The 24380-nt window shown below is 40.5% G+C and overlaps 1 protein-coding gene across 8 annotated transcripts in view; it reads left to right on the forward strand.

Moving 5' to 3' along the window:
• Nucleotides 1-24380, forward strand: part of CTBP2 (C-terminal binding protein 2) — a 230659-nt gene that overhangs the window by 184934 nt on the left and 21345 nt on the right. For 7 of the 8 annotated variants that reach the window (XR_014712419.1, XM_084634127.1, XM_084634124.1 and 4 more), the window contains 2 exons: nt 17209-17363; nt 18698-18842. Coding sequence is in view for 7 of the 8 variants with exons in the window: in XM_084634127.1 (XP_084490253.1) it covers nt 17209-17363; nt 18698-18842 (300 nt within the window). In the remaining variant the exon portion in view is untranslated. Of the gene's footprint in view, nt 1-11665; nt 11763-17208; nt 17364-18697; nt 18843-24380 lie in introns of those variants that run through there. The other variant, XM_084634129.1, reaches the window with a different exon arrangement.

A 24380-nucleotide genomic window follows, 5' to 3' on the forward strand; every position in this document is an offset into this window, starting at 1 on the left:
AAAGGAAAAGTAAGAAAATAAGAGGGTAGAAAACAAGAGAAAGAAGTGGTGAGTACCAAGAAGAGCACCAAGAAAGAGGTGAACTAGAAATTAAAGTCCCAATTCAATGCCCAGTGGAAAAACTGCATAGACTTCCATGGGCCTTGAGTCAGACCCTTGAGGAATTGATTGTGCAAGGTACTGAGCATCTTCAGCCCTCATTCACTTCAGCGGGAATTAAGGTTGCTTAGAACACTTGAAAAAGTGTTTCAAAGGACAGTCCTTCACATAAGCCATGAGGTATAGGCCTTAGGCTGTTGGAGAGTTTGTGGACATTGTCCTGAAATTTATCACTTAGGATGAAACTGCAGGAGAAATGTAGATGGACTGGGGAGCTCAAATCCAATCACCCAACCCAGGGCAAGGGCTACAATGCAGCCCCCTTGTGGCTACAACTCCACTTTGAGGTCGCAACTTATCTGTGCCATTTATATAGGGAATTGAGGCCATTGCCTGCTTCTATTTCACACTCTGTGCCACTTCTAGAGGCTGCCTTTGACTTGGGTGATTCTTCATTTACAACTGTCTCTTACCACAGGCTTCCATGTCAACTTTGGAAATAACATTAATAAAAGACTGGGCTAGATTCCTAAGAGGAATAGCTTGGTTTTTGTAACACCTTAAAAGGTGTTCCCGTAAAACCCAAATGGCAAAATAGAGAGCTTTTGAAAGCTGCTGGACTGATATGTCTCTATAGAGGCAAGCTCTGCCACCTCCTGTCACTGCCTCTGCTTCACCATTCCATTACCTATCAGTTTTTCTAAAGGAAAGAAGAAGAAACTCCATATGGAAGGCGTCTCAGTTTAATGAGACGGACTTTAATTAGCATTAATGGCAGTTCCGTTGGTAAGGCCACACACTTTGAGTTGAGAATATTTTACATTCTAGCAATTTTAGTTATGACATTTGAAGGATTACTTGTTTATCTATGCAGATGACCTTTCTGAAATTCCATTTGCCTCCTATATGTATAGGATAGCGTTTGAGGGCCGTTTGAATAATTTTTTTGAAGTTGAGATTGAAGGTGTGCTACTGAAAGCTTGTACCTGACATGTTTCCACCGTAGGGTAGGAGACAGCAGAGGCATGCACTGTGCAACATTTCCTGCTTCTCTAATAGGAGTGTTTGGTCATGAATAATGGTCACTTTATCAGGAGTTATATATTAATTAATTTATATATTAATTAAGTCTTAATTAAGTTATTAGTCAGAAAATAGTCAAGAGTGGTTGAGACACATGGTAATTATTGCAAGAAAGCTCTAAATGAGGTTCTTATCATTTTCTCTTTTGCTGTATATGAATGACCTGACTTGCTTCGCTGTGAGCTGAGCATTCACAGTACATAAAACTTTTTATTTTATCCCACTGTCTGGAACTGAACAGAATAATCAACAGTATTTTTTTTAAAAAACAGACCTCACTGCTTTGTGAACATTATTAGCTACTGCTACAATGTCTGCAGCCGGGCCAGATGGCTAATGTCACTTCCAGCAACAGTTCTCCACTCTCAGAGGCCCCACATCTGGGACCCACCTGCACAGACCGTTCTTTCCTCCTTACTTTTGAGCAGCAATTAAATTTAGTTGGGAAGGGGAAAATACATAGTCGGATCCCCACTTTTTTATCATAACTCCCTTAAGGAAGGTAGCATCTTGCTTATTTAGAGTACTATTGACTGGTGGGAGGTTATGACCACGTTATTTGCATTAGTACACTAAGTGCTATCAGTCACACAGAAGAAGAACAGCAAGTAGAAGTGGAGAACAGGAATTATTTTTTAAAAAAACAACCCACCACCACAGACCAGTACAGTCTTCTTTCATAATCTTGGCAGGGATAGGAATCCCATTTGTGAAGCTAGGGCAACGTCAAATTAGTTATGAAAACTATAAATCAATATGAAATGGCTATCAGCATCCTCTCCTGCTTTTGTATATGCCCAACATTGAAACTTTTCTAAACGTAATCCCTGTTGTCCTGTTTTCTAGCTGATGTAAGATCTCAGGAATGCCTCTTAGTAATGGAAACTAGAAAATAGTGCATAGAAAAACTTCTGCACATTTTATTTGGAAATATTTACAGCATTTTCTGTTTAGCATAATCAGAAGGTCTAACCCTAAATGGTTAATGTTACCATAATTTAACTGCCACAAATACTTTAAAGTCTGGCATTTTCTTTATTTTCCACTAAATGTCTATTATTTCACGGTTACTGGTGTGCAAATAGAACTTTAAAACATACATATGGCAGCGGGACAGTGAATCAGGTTCAACCACTTTCATTTTCCAAAAACTGAATCCAGATGCTTTGCTGATTTACACAGTTTTTTCTCTTGTTTGTGAGGAACCTGCATAGCTTGAACTATCAAGTTGTCAGTTCACTGAATGCAATATAAGGTGTGGTTTGTAGCCTGGAAAATCAGTACGTTGGCAAGTTGTTTAAATTAATGCCCGGATTTATTTTCCTCTATACTTAACTATGGTATTTCTTCAACCACTCCCTTTTTCCAAAATGGACAGAGTATATTGAGTGGGTAACATTTCCTATATATAATTATATGCTGAGAGAGAGATACCTTAGCTGGAAAAGTCAGATCCATGTAAGGACTTTCCCAAAGACTGGGTGTGTTTGGTTATGGAGTCTTGGTCCAGTCCCATTTCTTTCCTCCCTTCTCTCCTGCAAGGCACTAACGGTGCTGCACAAACAGGATTTCCATATGGTTCACTCTGAAAACTATAGTGTGTGTTTTTTGCAGATGAGTTTACTGGGTATCGTTCATGTACTTCTGTGGACTGTGGATTCAATGTATGGGAGCGGAGAAAGGGTCAAATTCTTGCTGGCTTTTGTTCCTACTTGCTTAATAGAAAATCTGCAAGCAGAAGAGGATGAACGGTGGAAGTCTGTTACATACAGTGAAGTCCTTGCCACTCCACAAAACTGCCACAGCAAGAGTACTGAAAGGGTTATGAGGACAAGGAGTGTGTTTCACAAGTATGCAGCTTCGGTTTCCTGGCCCAGTGATGAAAATTATGTGCCACATGTGTGCAGCTTACCTGTGCTGTAGGGGGCAGGAGGAGTGAAAACACTTCTGATCAGAATATGGGTGCACAGCAAGAGTGCTGCTTTTGTAGCAGCTGGACCTTTGGATCCAGATCCACCATAACCAAGAACAAGGCCATCCAGTTTGCTTTCTGATGTTTTCATCGTGTCGTTTCAGCTGTCCCAAGTGATGAGGCTTCTGCCACAACCCTTGGCAATCTGTTCATTAGTCTACATTTGTACATGTGGTCTTCAAAATACCTTTGAAGCCCTTGAATCCCAAGGGGTGATTTCAAGTTAGGCCTCCTTGTGTCCAGATGGCTGATATCAATGCACCTCTTTCCGTGGGCTTTGCCTGACTGCTTTGTGCTGTTCTGTCAGCAATCTGTACTTCTTCCAACACAGATACTGCACCAAGACAATTTTTACTAGCACCACTTTTCATTTGGACATCAACACACTGCAAAATACTGTTTTTTTCTAGTTGTGTGCATTTGATTTTTGCATTTTTTTAAAACAGTTTGCATCCTGTACAGACGGTTTGGTTTTTGTGTCTTTTTTGATCTACGTTTTCCATTTTAATAAATGTGAGCAAATAAATAGTTTCAATGGGAGATGATAGGAAGAGATGTGATAGACACAAAGGACAAATTACATGTGATTGCTGTTCCTCTTCTGTAGTGCCATATGGCTGTTGTGTGTGCCACAAAGACAAATATCTACGCTCAAGAGAAAGAAAATATTCAATGGGCCAAGTGGGAACACTATATGGAATGTATTTTGTCATGCTCATGGATGATATAATTCTTGAAGAGCTTTTCTTACACACCACTAAGACCAAATTCCATATTTCTATTTTGGACATGGAGGGGAACATTTTCAGGGAGTTGTGTGGGGTTTTAACTGCCTTTACCACCTTGTCTTTAACAGTAGTCAGTGAACTCAAACCCCACACAGTGATGGGAAAGTTTGTGGGGTCATTGAGGTATTCTTACCACCACAACAAAAAGCCTTAACAATGGTTTTGCTAATTTTATTTATTTGCCTGAGCTGTCCTGTCTCACTCCTGATTGAGCCTTTCCTCTTCCAGACACATGTTTTAGCTTTCCTGGTAGCATCCATTAGTTCCCCATTTGGACTCTCCCCCTATTTGAACATCTGTCATGTGTCCCCTATCAACTTCCAATGCTTCCTGTGGACACACAATTAAGTTCCATTGGCCTTCACTCCTTCTTCAAAAGAAATCTGATGAGGTTCAATAAGGATAAGTGCAGGGTCCTGCACTTAGGACGGAAGAACCCAATGCACAGCTACAGACTAGGGACCGAATGGCTAGGCAGCAGTTCTGCGGAAAAGGACCTAGGGGTGACAGTGGACGAGAAGCTGGATATGAGTCAGCAGTGTGCCCTTGTTGCCAAGAAGGCCAATGGCATTTTGGGATGTATAAGTAGGGGCATAGCCAGCAGATCGAGGGACGTGATCGTTCCCCTCTATTCGACATTGGTGAGGCCTCATCTGGAGTACTGTGTCCAGTTTTGGGCCCCACACTTCAAGAAGGATGTGGATAAATTGGAGAGAGTCCAGCGAAGGGCAACAAAAATGATTAGGGGACTGGAACACATGACTTATGAGGAGAGGCTGAGGGAGCTGGGATTGTTTAGCCTGCAGAAGAGAAGAATGAGGGGGGATTTGATAGCTGCTTTCAACTACCTGAAAGGGGGTTCCAAAGAGGATGGCTCTAGACTGTTCTCAATGGTAGCAGATGACAGAACGAGGAGTAATGGTCTCAAGTTGCAGTGGGGGAGGTTTAGATTGGATATTAGGAAAAACTTTTTCACTAAGAGGGTGGTGAAACACTGGAATGCGTTACCTAGGGAGGTGGTAGAATCTCCTTCCTGAGAGGTTTTTAAGGTCAGGCTTGACAAAGCCCTGGCTGGGATGATTTAACTGGGAATTGGTCCTGCTTTGAGCAGGGGGTTGGACTAGATGACCTTCTGGGGTCCCTTCCAACCCTGATATTCTATGATTCTATGATTCTTCCTCTGCTTCTTAATATGTTGACCAGCAGTTTTTTTCAGCTTTCTCTGGTGATCCTTGAGCTCCTGCTATATATCTCACCTCTCCTTGCCAATTACCAAACTCCCCCAGCTGATTTGTGACTTGTCCATCCGTTTCCTCTGCTAGTGGATGCAGCTATGATTACCCGAACTTCAAAATGCCTTCTGCATACCCAAAGGCAAAATAACTTGGTGCTAAACTTGTCAAGGACAAGAGTAGGTTGGTTGTCAGAGCAATTTTATTCTATCTACCAACCTAGGACCTTTCCCTCTCACACTGAGGTCAGTGAAAAGACTGCTTGGGAGTTGGACCAGGCACATAATTCTAGACAGACACATTGGATGCATGAGGCTATGTGCCTACATATTGAATCGTCCTGATGGCATCCAGGAAATCAAGGTGAAGCACAAATACCTTGCGATGGAAGGTACAGTGTAAATGGAAAGCTGAATTATGTTACATTTTAACAGGTTTCAGAGTAACAGCCATGTTAGTCTGTATTCACAAAAAGAAAAGGAGTACTTGTGGCACCTTAGAGACTAACCAATTTATTTGAGCATAAGCTTTCGTGAGCTACAGCTCACTTCATCGGATGCATACTGTATGCATCTGATGAAGTGAGCTGTAGCTCACGAAAGCTCATGCTCAAATAAATTGGTTAGTCTCTAAGGTGCCACAAGTACTCCTTTTCTTGTTACATTTTAAATACTTCATGGATCACACCAGGCTTTAATAATTGAAACAGTATCCAGCATGTTCCTCAATGAGATTTTGTTCTGATGAGAGAGACTTTAATAGAAGGAAAGTTCTGCAGATTTTCATGAAGCTAGAAGTTTGATTTCAAGTCCCGTAGGGCAATGGTTCTCAACCAGGGGCCTTCCACGGGGTACATCAACTCATCTAGATATTTGCCTAGTTTTACAACAGGCTACATAAAAATCACTAGCAAAGTCAGTACAAACTAAAATTTCATACAGACAATGACTTGTTTATACTGCTCTGTACAGTGAAATGTAAGTACAATATTTATACTCCAATTGATTTATTTTATAATTATATGGTAAAAATAAGAAAGTAAGCAATTTTTCAGTAATAGTGTGCTGTGACACTTGTATTTTTATGTCTGATTTTGTAAGCAAGTAGTTTTTAAATGAGGTACATAAGACAATTCAGACTCCTGAAAGGGGTACAGTGGTCTGGAAAGGTTGAGAGGGGACATCATGCTGTTGGATGGTGTCACTAGTGGGTTACATATATCTCTATGTTCTGATGGAGGTGTGGGGGGGAAAGGAAGTGGGTATGCCTGACTATATTATGCCTATCTACAGTGTCAAAGCTATAAGGATACTGAAATATCAGCGTCAAATACCACAGCTGGTCATTTCTATATTTGTAATGCTTACCTCCTATTCACAATAACTTTCCAGTTGTGTAGCTAAAGTTTAAATAAGACTCATGTTTAAAAAACAACAGCAAAAAGCCACTTTTATGTGCTAGGTGCATAAGGTTTTCTACTGCACTAAGGCCCTAGTAGTTTTCACAGAACACCAGCATCAATTGCAGACAGTTTTCTATAGCTCCAGGAACTTGAGTTCCTTAAGAGAGGGGAACGTTTGCTGCTTCTCTCCCCCAGAGATCTCCAGACTCCCCTCTGCTGTGAAGCTTAGGAATTTCTCCAGGAAAAGGTTTTCTGGAGAGGGGGAAGCTGCATTGAGTTCCTGGGTTCTGCTGTAGAGGGGAGGCTGCTATTGTAGAGTAGTTCTTTAGAGTTTCTTTTTTATACAAGCAAGCCCACTTCAGCTGAGCCAGGATGGGACTTTGACACCCGTTTTTACACACCTCACTTTGTAAGTGCAAAAGTTTGAAGTAGATATGTTTTGCGGCTGAAGCACACACCTTCCTCAGGTAAAAGCTAGGTTAAAACAGAAAACTTGAAGGAGCTCAAGGGGGTCAAGGGTTGCCTCTTTGCTTCTTAGTGACCTTGAGAATGGATAAGTTCACCCTTGGTACCTGGACTACCTGGCTGTCTCCCCTAGCTCATACTACCCTACATGGTTTCTAGCTCTAGGGACACGGGGTGCTGCAGAATAATCCGCAATGGAGGGACAGACAAGGAAGCTGGAGCTAGGCAGCCCAGGGACCCTGTAGTCTACAACTGTAGAACTTCAGGGGAGCTCAGCTGAGGAAGGGGCCCTCCATCTCCCAGTGGCCTGAGGATCTGCTAAGGTTTCCAGAGGCCCTGGCTACAGACCTTTGGAAGTCTGCAGGAGACTCCAAGTGCTGCCTTGTGGGGTTGAAATACTTTTAATTTCATCCCTAATAAAGACATTGGAACCATGCTTTAACTGAAGAACTCAGCATAATCTTAACTATGTAGGGCCTCCAATGGGGCTCCGTGGTGATCTCTAACCACTAGTCCTTCCCTCCCAGAATGACTTCTAACATTCAAAGCCCTGGAGCATCTTCAAACAGACACCCTTTTTTGTTGTTAATCAACCTATCAGATAAATGTTCCCTTCTTTCCTCCTAAGCATAGATGTTCCTTCCTCCCTTCCCTCTTGCTCTGCCCTCCCCCCAAAACAAAGTAATGGCGGACTTAATCCCAGGATGGGCAATATTCAGTCTTGCACTGGGAGCTAGTTTAAGGGCCAGAATCTTTTGGGCTGAGGGTTAGATCCTGGCTGTTTTATCTCACTGGAAAGAGGAGATTTTTGCAGTTTTTCTCCAGGGGGTACACCCAGCACTTGTTTCTGGCCCCAAAAGTCCAGGAGATTTTAGACTTTAAAAACTGTGCCACTATTATATGTAGAAAGTTATTTTAGGTCATTTCTCTAATGCACAAGATACCTGTATGGACCCTATCATCATAGTATTGAGTGTCTTCCAAGTATGTTCAAGTAGAAATAACAATAACTCTCTTTCTTCCCTCCCAGCCTGTAATAAGAGAACTAGTTTGATTCATTTTTATTAGGTTTGGTTTCATTTTCAGTGTGTTCTTGTATATACCTTTGTATATGAATTGTACTCACAAAGAACTTATCGAAGGGAAGTTAAAGGAATGAGTTCAGTTATGGAAGTGTTGACACTCACAGTGATTAACTCTTGCAGGATTCAGTTTTGCAAGTTATATGATGTGCAAAAGACACCAGACAGTGTTCGTAAACGTTTGTTGGAGTTTGTTTGGTGTGACCCACATAATTCACTTATCACTTTGCCACTTGTGAGTTGGTAAAACCTTTATACCACACCATTGTGTATTATGTTAATACATTGCCAGTTTTAAAATCAAGATTGGATGTTTTTCTAAAAGATAAACTTGAGTTCAAACAGGAATTATTTTGGGGAAGTTCTGTGGCCTGTATCAAAAAGGTCAGCTTTGATGATCACAGTGGTCCTTCTGGCCTTGGAATCGATGAATATAAGTAGATAGTAACAAAATACAGTTTTGCTTGGCTTGTAGAGCAGTTAACACTGCAGTCATTAGAAATGCAACAGTTATTATTACAGACTAATGCTATTATTTAGGATAAGATTCCCAGGCCGTTCTAAATATTCGTATTTATTTATGTCAAAATTTTATGCCAGTTATCTGCTTGTTAATAACAACTAAGAATACTTAGCATAGTACTTTTTGTTTTAAAAGTGCTTTACAAACATTAACTAATCATCTCGATACCCTTTTTAGGCATCTAATATTGAGTTTAACAAAGTCCCTTTTTTATCTTACCACGGGACCACGGCAAAGAACTTAAGCACCTGCTAAGCTTTAAGTTCATGAGTAATCTCTTTGAAGTAGATGAGGACTACTCAGGCGCTTAAAGTTAAGCAGATGCTTAAGTACTTTGCCTAACTGGGTCTTAAGGGCACATTCCAACTCCCATTAAAATCAATAGAAAGACTCCCATTGACTTTCATAGAGGTTAGACTAGGTAGTTATGAGCTCTCCAGAAAGAAAGCAAAGCATGCTTTATAGCAGTGGTTCTCAGCCGGTTACCTATCATTGTGGACTGCATATGCAGCTCTATGGGTGTTATGTGGGCCACATCCACACAATATATATATACTACCCGTATGGCCTGGAGGATGTCACATAGGCTGCAGCTGTGTGCTGATTAGGCTGTGGGTTGAGATTCACTGCTTTATAGCAATCCTTGCTGTTAAACTGCATATCTAAAGTGAGACTTGAATAATGCTTGGTCCAGTGTGCTGTGTACTTATAACAGGACCCCTGTGCACCACAGAAAGGTGTATGCCTGTAAAATAAGATTGGAGTTTTTTCACCGAACAGATTTTAAACATATTTTTTGTTTTCTGTATTTTAAATATTTTATATTTTTAAAATCTGTTCAGTGAAAAAACTCCAATCTCATTTTTTTGTAAATTTGCTGGACTTGATGGTGCTGTCCTTGTGCAGAACAAATCCCCATCCAAGACTATGGGTGTCTGGCCTGAACCACTGTGATTCCATGGCATCTGGTGGGAATTTTGGTCTTTTTATTCTTTAACTTTCCATTTAAATACACAACTTCCATCCGAAGATTCCCAGAAGCTTTGCAAATACTAATGAATTTATCCTCACAACACTGATCTGCACAGTGACTCATAGCTATATAGTGCTACAGAGGCAGCATACTTAGAACACTGGCCTTGGACTTAGATTCAATTCAGAGCTCTGTCACGGATTTCCTCTGTTGCCTTTGTCTCCCTTGCCTCAGTTTCTCACTTATGCAATGGGGATAATACCTCACATGGGTGTTGTGAGGATAAATACAGTCAAAAGTTTGAGGTGCTCAGATGCTACTGTAAAGGGGACCATATACGTACAATAGATGGATCAATATTATTGTCCATGTGTTATAGATGGGGAACTGAGATGCAGAGAGGCTAACATGACTTGCGCAGTCATGTTAAAAGTCTGCCAGATCCAGGAAATGAATCCAGATTTACAGGATCTCCATGGAGTGGTTTGGTTTGAGGTTTGGGTCAGTTATTTTTTCTATTCCCGGTCAACAAAAACAACAACAAAACAAACAACAACAAGAATTCTCAGCCAATAAATAAAATATACAACAGAAGTAAAGAGAACAATGGCTAAATGTTGATTAATCATCGAAAATCACAATTGCTTCCAAAGTTGGGACACAAATGAAATTCATGCTACTTTTAATACAGGGCCATAAGTGCTACAATCAATAACTGAGGGACCGTGGATTCAGACTAGCATTCATGTAAATATACTCAAACCCTAACAAATTGATTTTTAGCAAATGAAATCCCTGATCAAAATTGACAGAGCGCAAAGGATTTATGCTATCAGTTAATTTACTTTATAAGAGGAACTGAATACATGGGCAAATGTGGTTGGCAGTGAGGATGCTAAGCTACACAGGTGTCCTGAACCCACTGCACATCTATATTCACACAACTACTCCCATTGATTCAAGTGAAAATACATGGCTGAGTAGGGGCTACTTGCATGAGAAAGGGGGTGCAGGATTGGGCCCATAGGCATAGCGAGAACATCTGGAAACTGGGAGGGAAAGCAGAGCGGGAGTTCATGGGCACATATATCTGTTAATTAGGCAAGTCACGGTGGTTATGGTGACCCATTAAGATGGCATGGGATGTCAAGGAAGAACAGTGTTATGATTAAGGTATGGGTCTGGGAACGAGGAATGGATGGATGTTTTCTTCTTTCCATTATTTTTCATTGTTGAACACCCTCTACACTTCCTAATTTCAGCCAAAAGCAGATGAGCCAAAAGGTCACAGTGAAGGCTGTCCTCAGAGATATCTGGACCAACTGGAGTAGGGATCTCCAGGATTGCTAGCCCAGTTTTGTGAATGCAAATGGCGCTGCTAAAGAGCCAAATTTCATCTCTGGTGTGAACCCATTGAAATACAGTTGACTTACACACCAAGAATAAATTTGGCCCCTTAATTTTGGGTGCTTATCTAAATCAGATCTCTGAACCCTATTGCTGTTGATCCCTTGGATTGTTGTTGTTGCAAGCTATCGGTTTGAACATGGAGCCTTGTTCCATATACTGTACATAGAGCAGCATGTTTGACTTCTTTAAGTAATGAAAAACTGCAGCATGGCACAGATTAAATCCATTCAAGACAACCAAGAAAAGGGGCGTATGTGCAAGTCAATGAGAGGGGGGAAAAAAACCCTGACATATACAAGCCCTTTAGTGTGCACAGCATACGATTTTTTGGCTGGCACTCACATGATTTTATTCAAGGGCTGGGAAAGAACTATGATTAGTTAAAAGCTTCGGCAAAGTCTGGAGGGAGTGCTCTAAAGAGTTTGGAGCTGCACAGAGGTGACTGTAACTCCTCTAGCAATTTCAGACTATTATTCTGTAGCTCAGGACAAAAGCCTTTTCTTTCCCTCCGTGTTCAAAGAGACATTTGTCTTGAGATGTTGCAGCTGTGGGCTATGGGATTGCTTGTTTGAAGATACTCCTTCGTAGACGAGAGGAGAGTCAACGCACTGAAAGTGGTAGTATTTTATCCTGTGTGGGGTTCCCCCCCCCCCTTCTCCCTCCTTCCCTCCCTCCCTCTGCTACCATGTGCGGTTTTTAATAAGAAGAAGAATGTGGAGGCAACATTTTCCAGGCAAGGGGAAATTTCCTGTTTCTTTTCTGTTTGTTTAATAAAGTGTGTAGTTGACTGTAAAACTGTAGCTACTTTGTTGTGAATGAGTAATTCAATAGATTGTCGGGCTTGCTTCTTTATACACTTTTATATACTGCAAGTGAACATGTTTAAAGCTTTTTTTTTTTAATAGCTGCGTGGCGTAGGCAACTGAGATTAATAAGTATTAGGCAAATGGCTTCTGCTTTTGTTTCTGCGAGATAGTACCAGCCGACTTGCGGTCACACAAAGACTGCCATTTAGCAGGGAGCACTCCCTAATTCTCTTGGCAGGGGTGCCACTGGAATCGGATACAAGTGGGTGGCAAAGGGGAGGAGCTGCAAAAGAAGACAAGCAGGCTTTGTGTATTAAAAATGAAACAAAAGCACTTTATACACTGAGCTGGGTGCAACAAGCTGTGCTGCTTGTGAATCAGGGTGGAGTTTGAGTTCTCAGTGTTACAGGGAAAGGGCTTTTTTCTTTCTCCTCCCTTCCTTAAAAAACTGTCCACTGAAATGCTGGAAGAAGTCCAAAAAAACAGAGAATGCCCAAAAATATATATAATGAACAATACTTGGTCAACTTTGCAAGCTTTATTATGATTTATCTTCACATCAGAAAACTTCAAACGAGTGGAAAGCTTTTAAATTGTATACATACATTTTTATAATATATTTCCTTGCTGATAAAGAGCAGTAATCTCACTAGAAGAAAAAGAGACATTCTGTGTCCTCCATCTCTGTCATAGCTCCCTCTTATTTGTAGCTACATGCCCATGAACTGAGACAAAACTGTGCATTTTTTACACTGGTGATGACTCCTTGTTTTATGTGCTTAATAACTCTTCGTAGATTAGCTCTGTGCTTTATATTATTTTATATGCTGCATTTCCCTTCCCCGTGTTCCCAACACTTACGTGATAGAGAAGTGTGCTGCAGAATTAAAGGTTTAAGGCCCGTGATTTAAACCTTGAATGGGAATTTTTAGTGGGGGAATTTTTTAATTACTTTCTGATTTTTTTTTGGCTTATCAGATTCTTAATGAAGCAGTCATATGTGTCAAATGTGTTGCATAAGTTAAAAGAAGTAGAAAAAATATATGAAGTTAGAGTCCATAAATTTGATTTTTCTGTGTCCCAGCAGTTTGATTTGAGTTTGTGTATAAAATATATGCTTAATAGATCTGTAAAGTTTATATACAGAGTCATAGAGCTACAACTAGATAGATACAAAGAATGAACCAGCCAAGGAAAATATATTGCACTGTATGATTTAACTTGCAAACCTGTCAATGGTTTTTATTAAAATGTAATTACTGTACATTATGCACTTCATCTCATATTGATCTGCTTCAAAACTTCCTTTCCCTGTCAAATTGAAGTAAATTACTTCATTGTAGTAAGAGAAAATGAGAGCCATTCTTCTAAATATTTAGCACAATTTCCAGCTCGCATTCATCCTTGGCAAGTGTATTTTTGTCTGTAGACTAGCTTGACATGTCTAAGGAGCCTATGTCATCACACACAATTACATCTGTAATCCCAAGCAAAGACACAGATGTCATGTTCAAAAAAAAAAAATCTTGTGTCCTAAAAGTCACTTATGTAATGATAGGATGAAAAACTGAAACCCGCCTCCCCTATCACCCCCCAACTGTTTTAAGTGTCCAAGTTTCAGATAGCCACTGGTTTTGTCTTACTTGTTTCATTATTTGAGAAAAATAATTTCCAATCTCGTCTTATCTACATCACTGTTTGTAAATAGTTCGTACCCTGCATAGGCAGCAAGCTCTGATTACGTTTGGCTGAGAAACACATTGGCCAGCTCATGGTGTAAATCCCAGTGACTACTAAAGCCATTGTCCTGGTGGTGATGTAACTATTTTCACTGTGCCATTTGCCTGTGTAGCATATTCTTTCTTTGCCAATAACAATATGAAACTGTCATTATGTGATGGTCTAGGCTTCGTTACACCTTAGTAATGTTTTAGTCAATGTTGCAATTAAGCTGCATGTTAAATAGGAAAGGTGATGAACCTAGCTGAAGAATAATGCTTCACTTATGGATGGTAAGCATTTGAGATTTATACATGTTTTATTCTTGTTTATCTGCTTATGGCAAGCTTCTTTCACTTATCCAAATCATCTCAGCTCTGTACCATCCAAAATGACACAGTTGCACTTCCATCTGGATAAAACACTGCAAGCATGATGTATTACTCCCAGTAAGTGCAAATAGAAATCTCAATAGAAAAAAGGCATCATGTTTAGAAAAACGTTCATGTTAAATTTTGGAAATATTTCATCAGAACTTCTGTTTGTTTTGGGTTTTATCTTTTTAATCCCAGTCAATAAAACAATATCTGAGAACCATTAAACATTTCTGCTAAATTTGCCTGTGCCCAGGGTTTATTTTTCCCCCTCTAAAACAAGTATAACTAGTTTTTAACCAGTATTCAATACAGACCAGTGTAGATTCCTCCCTGAGGTAAGTGAGTTGGCTTCAATAGAGTTCTGCAAGGCATGATTTTGGCTCATTGTGTTTCAGTCTGTCTTTCACACATTATTTGATGTAGGTCTTGCTCATGTTGTTCACCTGATGGCAATCTGGATAACAGTGCACATTTAATTTTTCCATTTTTTTAAAATCAGCATGGTGATGTTCTCATTAGTTTCCTTCCCTCGTTGTCATTTTTGTGGCTTGAGGGTTACACTGACACCACTTTTGGCCTCTTCCACAGCAGGATATTGCAGTGTTGACCATTATCCGGGAAACCAGACTGCTACCACAGTACTGCAAGTGAGAGATCTTAGTTCCATTCAGTAAATGATCCTCCCTTTTCTGGTTCTTTTTTTTTATCTGCTTTTTGAATAGCTGTAGAGGCACAGACTATAGCATTTGTTCTGTAATGCTCTTTGTTTAGGTATTTATGACTTTCCCTGTGACCCCCCTTAACTAGTCACAGGTCTCCACTTTAGAAAGGAATGGGAAATGTAATCTGATTTTTCACCCTTAAAATAACTCCATTGACTTCTCCAGCGCTTGTCCAAATAATCATCACAAACTATTACTGTAATAACTAGTAAATTAATATGTTTGGAGCTTAATGTAGCAGGGAGATGACTATCAGATCTAGATGTAGTGAAGACATTACTTTCCATCACCACCTGAATAATATAGTCGAGTACCGAGGTAGAACAGATGTGTTCTGAACCTAGACAGAAAAAGAAAATCGAAAAAGATTCTGCAGGGTTCCTCTATCAGACAGACATGTCTTAGGGCCAACATTTTTAAAAGTGGCCTCTAATATTTTTGAGGGCCAAAATTAGAACACATTGGGCCTGCGTTTTCAGAAGGGCTGAACACCCACAACTCAAGGGTAACAGGAGCAATGGGTATTTACAACTTCTGAAAATCAGGCCTAAGGTTGCTTAAGTTAAATACCCAGAATTAACTGCCATCTTTGAAAATTTGAGCCCAGAACACTTAATGGCGTCGGTCAAAGATCCAAAGTATTATGCACTCCAGATACTGATTCATTAAAAAAAGTTACTCTTTCATCCAGTGACTTCCAAGCACTTTACAAGTGTTAAACCTCAGACCCCTGTGACATAGGTAAATAGGATAGCCAGGGCTCTATGAAATATTCACAATGAAATTTGAAAAATCTCAGTATTTGAGGGCTTAGCATTGTATACCATTTTTGCTTGGAAAAGGGACCCAATTCTGAATGATTGTTTTTAACAAAATTCAAAATTTCCAAGCAAAAACCTCCGTTTTTGAAATTTCATCCCAGTATACATGGGGGGTTCTCTTGCATAAAAACCATGAACTCTTGCATGTTTTGGTGCCAGTCCTCCATTTTACAAAGATATCACACAAACTTAATTTAGGGCACTTAAGCACAGGTATACTGAGACTACTCTCATGCATAAAGGCAACACATGCACACATGTTTGAAGGAGATGGGCTTTACTGGACTGTGAAATTGCCTGGAATTATACCGTGAAAATATTTTTGCAACATGTTATAAAAAAACCCAACCAATTAAACACTGTCACAGAACCCTAATTATATCACCATTCTACGTACTGATAAACTGAGACCTACTATTTTTTAAGTGACTTATCCAAAAATGAAACAGTCATTGGCAGAGCTAGGCATAGCACACAGGAGTCCTGGTTCCTGGTCCCCATTTGGCACAGTCGCTTGTCGGTTAACCTCAGCTTAAAAAGAGAAGAGGCTGAGAACATGTAGTTGTAGAAAACGCAGCTCAGTTTAACAGACACACAATTACATCTTGAGTGCAAAATAAACGTGTGGGAAAACTTCTTGTAAGTGGATCCATGTAAGAATAACAAAAACCCTCTGAGCTGGTTCCTGGCTGCTGTCACTCCCAGCTCTGGTTGCACGTGCTCAGGAAGGTGTCCTGAAGATTTCCCACAGCAGCTGGGGTGGGGGAGTTTAAGCTACAGTCCCCATATGTGCACACAGATTCCCCTCACCTGCTCCAAATGCCAGTTTACAGTGCAGAGACAGAAGAGCAACAGTTACTCTGACTTATAATATTTGCTACTGATTTCATGAACTAAGATGTGTGTGTTTAGGGCATGTCCCTAATGATACACATTTGTACAACAAAAGAGATTCCTGTTCTATTTCTATTACAGAACTGTTTGATCTGTTTCTCTTGATTGGCTCTTCCCTTCCTTTTCCTTTTGGGATAAACACCTGTTTGCTTATGGAATGATTGTTGCCCAGAGTCTATTTTCTGAGGTAATAGGAATGCTAGAGTCTTTCCTCCAAAACCACAGTTTTAAAGGCCTATACAAACATAGAGAGTGAAATTCTGGCCCCATTGAAGTAAGGGCTTCAGTGGGGCTGGGATTTCAGTGTTGAATAAATTTGTTTGCACACACTCAAGAAAACAAAACTGGTGAGTCTGTCTTGTTTGTTAACATATATAGTACTTGAAATGTAAGGATATCCTAGCAAAACCTAATTCTAGGGCCATATTCTGCTTTCACTTACACCTGTGTTGATCAGGAGTAACTGCATTGGAGTTAATGGAGTGGCACCCAAAAAAAAAAAAAAGTGTGAGATCAAAGTCAGGAGCCCTGTGGTAATAGTAGTTGGAGTTGGAAAATGCATGGTAGATCAAGAGTCTACCCTCTGAGCAGGGCACGTTTGTATTTCCCTAATAGAGAATGTATCGATGGTCAACTGATACTCTGCTGAGTCTCCCAGGATTCTGTTCCTCCATCCAAACTGCTTCCTAAAGCTTCAAATACAGTAAACTTGTGTGGTATGCAGCCACTTCCCACTTGACACAGAAACCAAGTTCAGATAATACTCAGATAGGAGCAACTATAGACTGAAAAGTGTTTTAAGTCCTGCTTATGTAACGGGAAAACTCCTTTTGATTGCAGGTATTCGCCCACAAATAATGAATGGCCCTATGCATCCTCGTCCTTTGGTGGCTTTGTTAGATGGAAGGGACTGTACAGTGGAGATGCCAATTTTGAAAGACTTGGCTACTGTTGCATTCTGTGATGCACAATCAACTCAGGAGATTCACGAGAAGGTAAATTTAACTTCTGTAACTTCATTGAGATTTTTTTTGAAGGGGAAAAAGATGCTTGTCCACTTTAATACCATATTTATTTTCCTGTTTGGAAGCTGCATTTTAGTGTGATAAACTGATCATACTTCTAAAAATATCTGTGGCTTAATATTCAGTAGAACTGGCTGGAAATCAGGATGTAATTTTCATGGACATTTCAGAAGGGTTTTGTTTGGCTTTTTTGCATCAAAATTTTTGATTTAAAAAATGCCCTCAACATTTCTAATTTCGAAGTTTTTCAGACAACTCTCACATTCAGTGTGAGGTCCTACGCTCAATTGAGTGGCAGCGGTCTGTCTGTTTGGATGCAAACTTTTGAATGTTGCACCCAATCAATTCCAAAATTTCAGGGAAAATTCTAGGTGTCAGTGGGCAGAACTCTGTTGATTTTGGAGAAAATCAGTCAACTGGAAGAGGGAAATGGGGGACCCAAGGAGCCTCTGGAATCTGGTTAGCACATACATCAGCTTCAACCAAGTCTATAATTGTCTCTGTATCAAAGAACTGATTATTGACAGCCATTAACACTTTGCAGCCTAATAGCACCCCTCATTTCAGCTTGGCCCATCCTCCCAATAGAGTTTAAAATGTTGACACCCTGAATGATTTACCTCCCTAGACTGAAAGGAAAAAAAATAACGGAGATGGGGGAAGGAGGGCACACACAGAGCCTCTGGCATGGGGGGAAATGGGTGATCCCAGTATGGGAGAATTGGTGGACCTCAGAATGGGAGAGACAGAGAGTTCTCACTGAGGGGTGGGGGAGTTGCAGGGAGTCCCTGAAATAGAGGGGTAGGGAAGGTGGCACCCAGGGAGCTTGTGGGGGAGAAGAAAGGGATGCAATGACCTTCTGAGGTGTGCAGTGAGCTCAGCCTAAAGAAGGAACCGTGTGTGATCCTCTAGTGTAGTAAATACTTGTATAATACCAAAGGAGCACATAGAAAAGCACGTAGAAATGCTCACCAGTTACATTTCTTCCTGTATAACTGGACTTTTCCCTAAGCTTGTACCAGTGTATAAGATCTCCTCGAAGTCAACAGGGCATGAATTGCCTACAGAGTTCTGGTGCAGAGTCTCCTCTAAGGATGAAGCATCTCACAAATACTGGACCTTACCTGAGTATGTGCCCTCAACTCCTGTTAACTGTGCCACAGTCACGGGTGCACAGCACCACGAGCTCAGCACCTTGCAGGGGCAGGCCCATTGGTTCCATTGTACACTACTGTAACGGTTGTTGCCAGTTTTTCCCCATTTAAATTACTAGGATTTTCTGACGTCCTTTTGTTGTGTTTCAGGTATTAAATGAAGCCGTTGGGGCAATGATGTACCACACTATCACCCTCACCCGAGAAGATCTAGAGAAGTTCAAGGCCTTAAGGGTCATCGTTCGAATAGGTAGTGGATATGACAACATCGATATCAAAGCTGCAGGGGAGCTCGGTACGTGTCCATTCCATGCCAGTGACCCCTCTGCCATTTGTTTGTTTCTCTTTAAATCAGCCCAGGTGACATTGTTTCTTGCCTGCATTCGATCAATGTGGCACGGCAGACCAAATTTTCAAGTGGGTTTTGACTCAGTCCCTAAAATTGTGGGTGCAGTTTTGTGTGTTTTAAGATGTTGCATGCAAAAGAACATGACTGTGAAATGCACAAAAGTGTGGACAATTGTAATTTTAGAAACTGCTTTTTAAAACTTGCCCAGTTAGAAATATATATATCCACCCACAGCACAAAAAAATGAGATTGATGTATGTTTCAGATGGTTTTATTAGTTCTGTGGGGTGTTTTTCTTATTCTTGTTAGTATTTATTTTTCCATCATGTTTAATTTGTATCTGCATAATCAAATAGAAACTACCATCTACAGTTGCAGGCACTTTTTTTGCAATCACGATAACTCGTGTCCTTAAATTTAATTGCATTTGTACACCAGTTGAATAGTTATGGGTCTACCCAAGTTGCATGCAAATGCAGATTGCTTGTGGAACTCTGGGGATTTGCACATACAAATAACTAAGTGAGCTAAATTGCATCTACAATTCTAGTCGCTGTGTTGAGACCCCTTTTGATAATTTGATCCAAAGAATGCAATCCATCAAGAAGTACCATGACAGCATTGCTCAAGATTGCTTGTGTTAAAGATTTTCTCTCAGGAAAATAAGAACAACAGACATTTAGACCCTTAGATAATTCCGGTGAAATAGTTTCAAATAGTCATTCCTAAAAAGCAGATACTAGCATAGTGAAGTATTTTTCAGCTAGAGGAGCAGTGTCTTCTTAGTGTGACAGATTATTCTCTATTTGTAACTCTTACTATTGTCATCCATGCTATCCAGGTTCAAAGGCCTTCAGCATTTAAAAAAAGCTGAACAAAGTACACAAACATAGCTGCATAATCCTCCCTTTTAAACATTGCAAATTGGGTGGCCAAATGATGGGATTTGAAGTGGAAGATGTAATTTCTACCTACAAATGTAGCCGGAAGTTTAATTGGCACCATTATCTAGAAGGGAATTTTTTTAAAAACTAAGGAGAGATCTTTAACTCTGTATAGCTGATACATGACAGGTGGCTAAACATAGTGACGAGTCATGCGGTATCCACCCTCTGAACACAAGTGGCTCAGTTCTGATTTCAGACATACAGGCTCATTTAACGCATACACTCTCCTTCTGAGCTATCTCCTACTTGGAATAATTACCGTAATAGCAACGAAATTCAACCTTTACACCGAATTGTTAATTCATTTTAAATTGTGGAATTGAAACAGAATCCCTGTGTTACCTAACAGCATTCCAGATGAACACCCTGTGCTACAGAAAGTTCAGAGCTACCTCTCCCCAGCTTCTTTGCTGTTCCTGATGATTATGAGAAGCAGAAATTAATAACAACAATAGGGTTGTACAGTCTAATAGGAAGAGCCCTCTTGTGATGGAGCTGCTTTTGTTTTACTTTAGGGTGGCTGCAATCCCTGTAGTGTCACACCTGCGTTGTAACAGTTTCTGGGATTTGTAAAATAATGTCAGTGGCTATATATTTGAAAAGACTTATTTTTTTTTCTCCCCCACTTGTTCCTGTCTGTTGCCTCGGTATGGATAACAATTCTGTTTTTCTGTCTGATCACAGGTTTTTCATATCAGTACTTTTTTTACATTAACAAAAGCTTTTTTTATCATTCTATTGGAGACAGGAAAATGACATTTTAAAATGTTCTCACAGCTCTACTGAGAAATTAACTTTATTTTTTCATGTCCCCATAGAGATGCACTGTATATAAAAGCAAAGGCAGCATTCACCCGTGGATCTGGGCAGTGCTTTGACTCAAAACTTTGTATACTTTTGCATAACAGATGTGCAGCAGTTCTGACAGATTGGAACAGAGCAAATATCCCTAAGGAAAAGAGCTTCTGTAATGGTCAAACCATTTACTATTCATTGCTATTAGTTATAAACCAAAGCTACAGCTGCTAATGTCTCCTTGCCAGCTTCTACTCTTGTGACAGGGATAAATATCTTTGGTTAAACAGATACATGATAGGTCCTCTGCAGTTTGTAGATCTTATGTAGTTAACTTCTGAAACTTCAGAATCACGTATAGATGTTTTCATGATGCCCTGTGCTCTGAAGAGGAAATCTCCCTGAATCCACTCGTGTAGAAATATTAACAATCATGCCAGCCAGCCTTGACACTACAGGCTAATCATGTACTCCATATCAAGAAGTTTTTGAGGAAAGAATATAAGCCAAAGTAGATGATCATGGCTATAAATCTAATTCTCACCTCCCTTTCAGATACTTTAGCAATAACTGTTCACAATATTCATGTTAGATTTTAATTAGAATTGTCCAGGATGACACTGATTTTGCAAACCAAGATAGTCTTCATCACACACCTAACGGCCTAATTATTTGTGTTATGTGTTTATAGACTGTGAACGGAGTCCCAGGGCGGGCCTCACTGAGATTGCTCAGTTAGGGCAAACTGCAAAGAATGACGCAGACAATCCCCAAAACTGGTGGTTATTCTAATACTTAGATTCACCAAGCCAGCAATGAAACAACTTCTACAATACCTTCCTGGGTACCCAGAAGCCAGAAACACAGTTCTCTTGAAGCAGCCCAGCCATGAGCTCCCACCCAGATAGCCAAGTCAAATATGATGAGGATTACTGAAAATCTTGTTCATCATATAAAAACTTCTACCAATCCCAAAGGATCAGAGACATTACCCACCAGGTTAATGAATATTGCAGATCTTACCCAAATATACTCGTACAGCTGATTCATATTAACTAAACTAAGATTTATTTAAAAAGAAGAGAGAGTGAGTATAGATTAAAAGATCATTATACATACAGACTTGAGTAAAATTTTAGATCAGTTTTCATAATAGAGATGAGCTTTAGAGTTGCAAAAGTTCTTTCAGAATTAGTTCCATAGGTCACAGTCCAATGTCCAATATTAGGGTGACCCAGACTGGAGCTGGGGACCTTAGTCTTGCAACTCAAACTTCCCCTGATGAAGCTTAAGCAGATCTGAGATAAAAGGATCAAGGTCCAAGAGTTCTTTTTATAGTTCTCAAGCAGGCTATCGATAGCATCTTGACAGCAGGCATTCCTTAGGTGAAGAATAGTCATTTTGAAGTAACCTCCTATTTCCTAAGCATCATAGGTAACAAGCTGCATGGATTAACAATAAGGCAACTGCTCATCTCTTGCCATTTACAGGTAGTTTACTACATACTTCAAAGAGAAATGAAGACAGTGATATTACTACATTCAGTTCATCTAAATGTTAATATCTCCTTTTGATTTTTGAATTAGCAGAATACAGTGATAGACGGGAACTGTTTGGTTACATTGTCAACCTCTAACAATGCATATGTAAACACACAAAAAACACAATCATAATCTACTAATACGTCTCTACAGGTTGAATCTGAGTCATTTATCCTGCTAGTTGTGTAACCCTTTCTGGCCCTGTGTCACATAGTCATTTTTATGGAGACATTTTCCCTATATTTCACCTTCTTTTTTTTTTTTTTTTTTAACTCCTAATGTCAGGAAATTATTCTATAAAAATGTCTCTCAAGCCCCTTGCCATAACTGGTTGGACTGTGATGAATTAAAATTTCACCTTTGACATTTTTTAAAATGGTCTTCTTCAGCAACATCCATACTAGATGGGGTGATGAAACTTTTCTGAAATCAGTCATGCACACGCTGAATGCAAGCAACATCGGGACATGTCTAACTGTGTTATCCTCAGTGAGGGGTTGTTAAAAGTGTGGTGCATACATTTTACTTCTGTCCTGCATTCCCGTGCTGCTGCAACTGAGTAAACAGGCAGTGTGCGAATAATACAGTTTGAAGTCTCTAATGTCTGTGCTGAAATTCCTCCTGTTATGGTAATATTTAGATCTTGATAGCACAGCTTTTGTTCCCTTATTGCAAAGAAGAAAGGGGTTTTCATCCTATCCTACTCCTGAGAAGACTCAACAAATACAGGTACTGGCCTCAGATTCAGAATGATAACTCTTGCCTGCATCATTCCATCTCTCCAAGCTCAAGATTGGTTTATAGCTCTTGACTTGCAGGAAGATCCTTAGATTCACAGTGGGGCCCAACAATTAACAATACAGAGTACAGCCCTTCATACTCTCCACAACACCAAGAATATTCACAAATGCCTGGGGATGGGGGCAGCACACTGAAGGAGAAAGGGACTCCACATCTGTCCGTGCCTAGATGGCAGGCTGATCAGGGGCAAGGTCCAAGCAGGAAACTGCAGCACCCGTAGAGTCCTCTCTCTGTTCTCCAATTTGGACTCCTTGTGAACTATGAAAAAGAGTCCGTAACAGCATTCTGACAGTAGAGTTCATGGGAGCCAAGATCAACTCTGTTGATGAGAGCTCACCTGCTAGGGGGACAAGTTCCTGTCTATTCAGTCAGTGACAAGGGACTTCCAATCGAACCTGGCAGCAATGGTGTGTACATGCCTGGGGCTGCTGAGTCACCTGTCATTGTGCATATAATTGGGGCTGCTTGCAAGACTTCATCTATGGCTCTTACAACTGTGATCTCTATCACATGAACAAGAGAGTCACATTCCCACCCAAGTTCTATAAGAGTCCACTTAATAGCTGAACCTAGAGAACATATGAAAGCGTGTTCCTTTCTTGACCAAGTCCCAGGACAATCTGAATGTCCTGGAGTTCAGGGTCATCCAGTCAGCCTGCATGGCATTCCTGTCTGTTCTCTGGGATCCTATGGTGCAGATCTTACTGGACAACATGTCTGCAGTGCACTACATCAACAAGCATGGAGATGCTGGGTCATCCCCTCTCTGCTAGGAAGCCATTGGACCTGGCGTCATCATGGGGTAATCCCATTGGCTCTTCATCTTCTAGGAATGAGCAACAACCTGGCAGACTTTTTAAGCAGGCACACAATAACCAACCTCGAGTGGTCTCTGCAGGTGTCCGTTGCAGAGCTGATATTTTACCAATGGGGGATGCCACAGAGGACAACACCAAGTGCCTGAACTTCTGCACTAGAGGACACCTGAGCCTGGCCTCCTTACAGGTCTCCAGGTTTCCTATACGTCTTTCCTTTCAGTTCCCCTGATCCCCAGGGTGATATCCAAAATCAGAGGGAAGACGTCCATTCTGATGCTAATAGCTGTCTGTTAGACAAGGCTATTTGGTCTGCCAGACCTCCTGAACTTGTCAATTCAGTCCTGCATCCCTCTAGCAATCTGCCTGGTCATATCATCTCAGAACCACAATCAGATATTGCAGCTAGACCTGCAGCTGTTGCACCCAGTGGCTTGGATGTTGGCTCCTTGAGCACTACTGACAGAGACTATCATCAAGAGGTCCAAGATAGCCTCATACAAAGCATGAAGCCATCTGCCAGGAAGACCTGCTTCTCCATATGGAAACAGGTCTCCATATAGCCTATCCAGCATTCTCTGGGAC

This window comes from Lepidochelys olivacea, assembly GCF_965140295.1.
Source record: "Lepidochelys olivacea isolate rLepOli2 genome assembly, chromosome: 7".
Classification (NCBI taxonomy): Eukaryota; Metazoa; Chordata; order Testudines; family Cheloniidae; genus Lepidochelys; species Lepidochelys olivacea.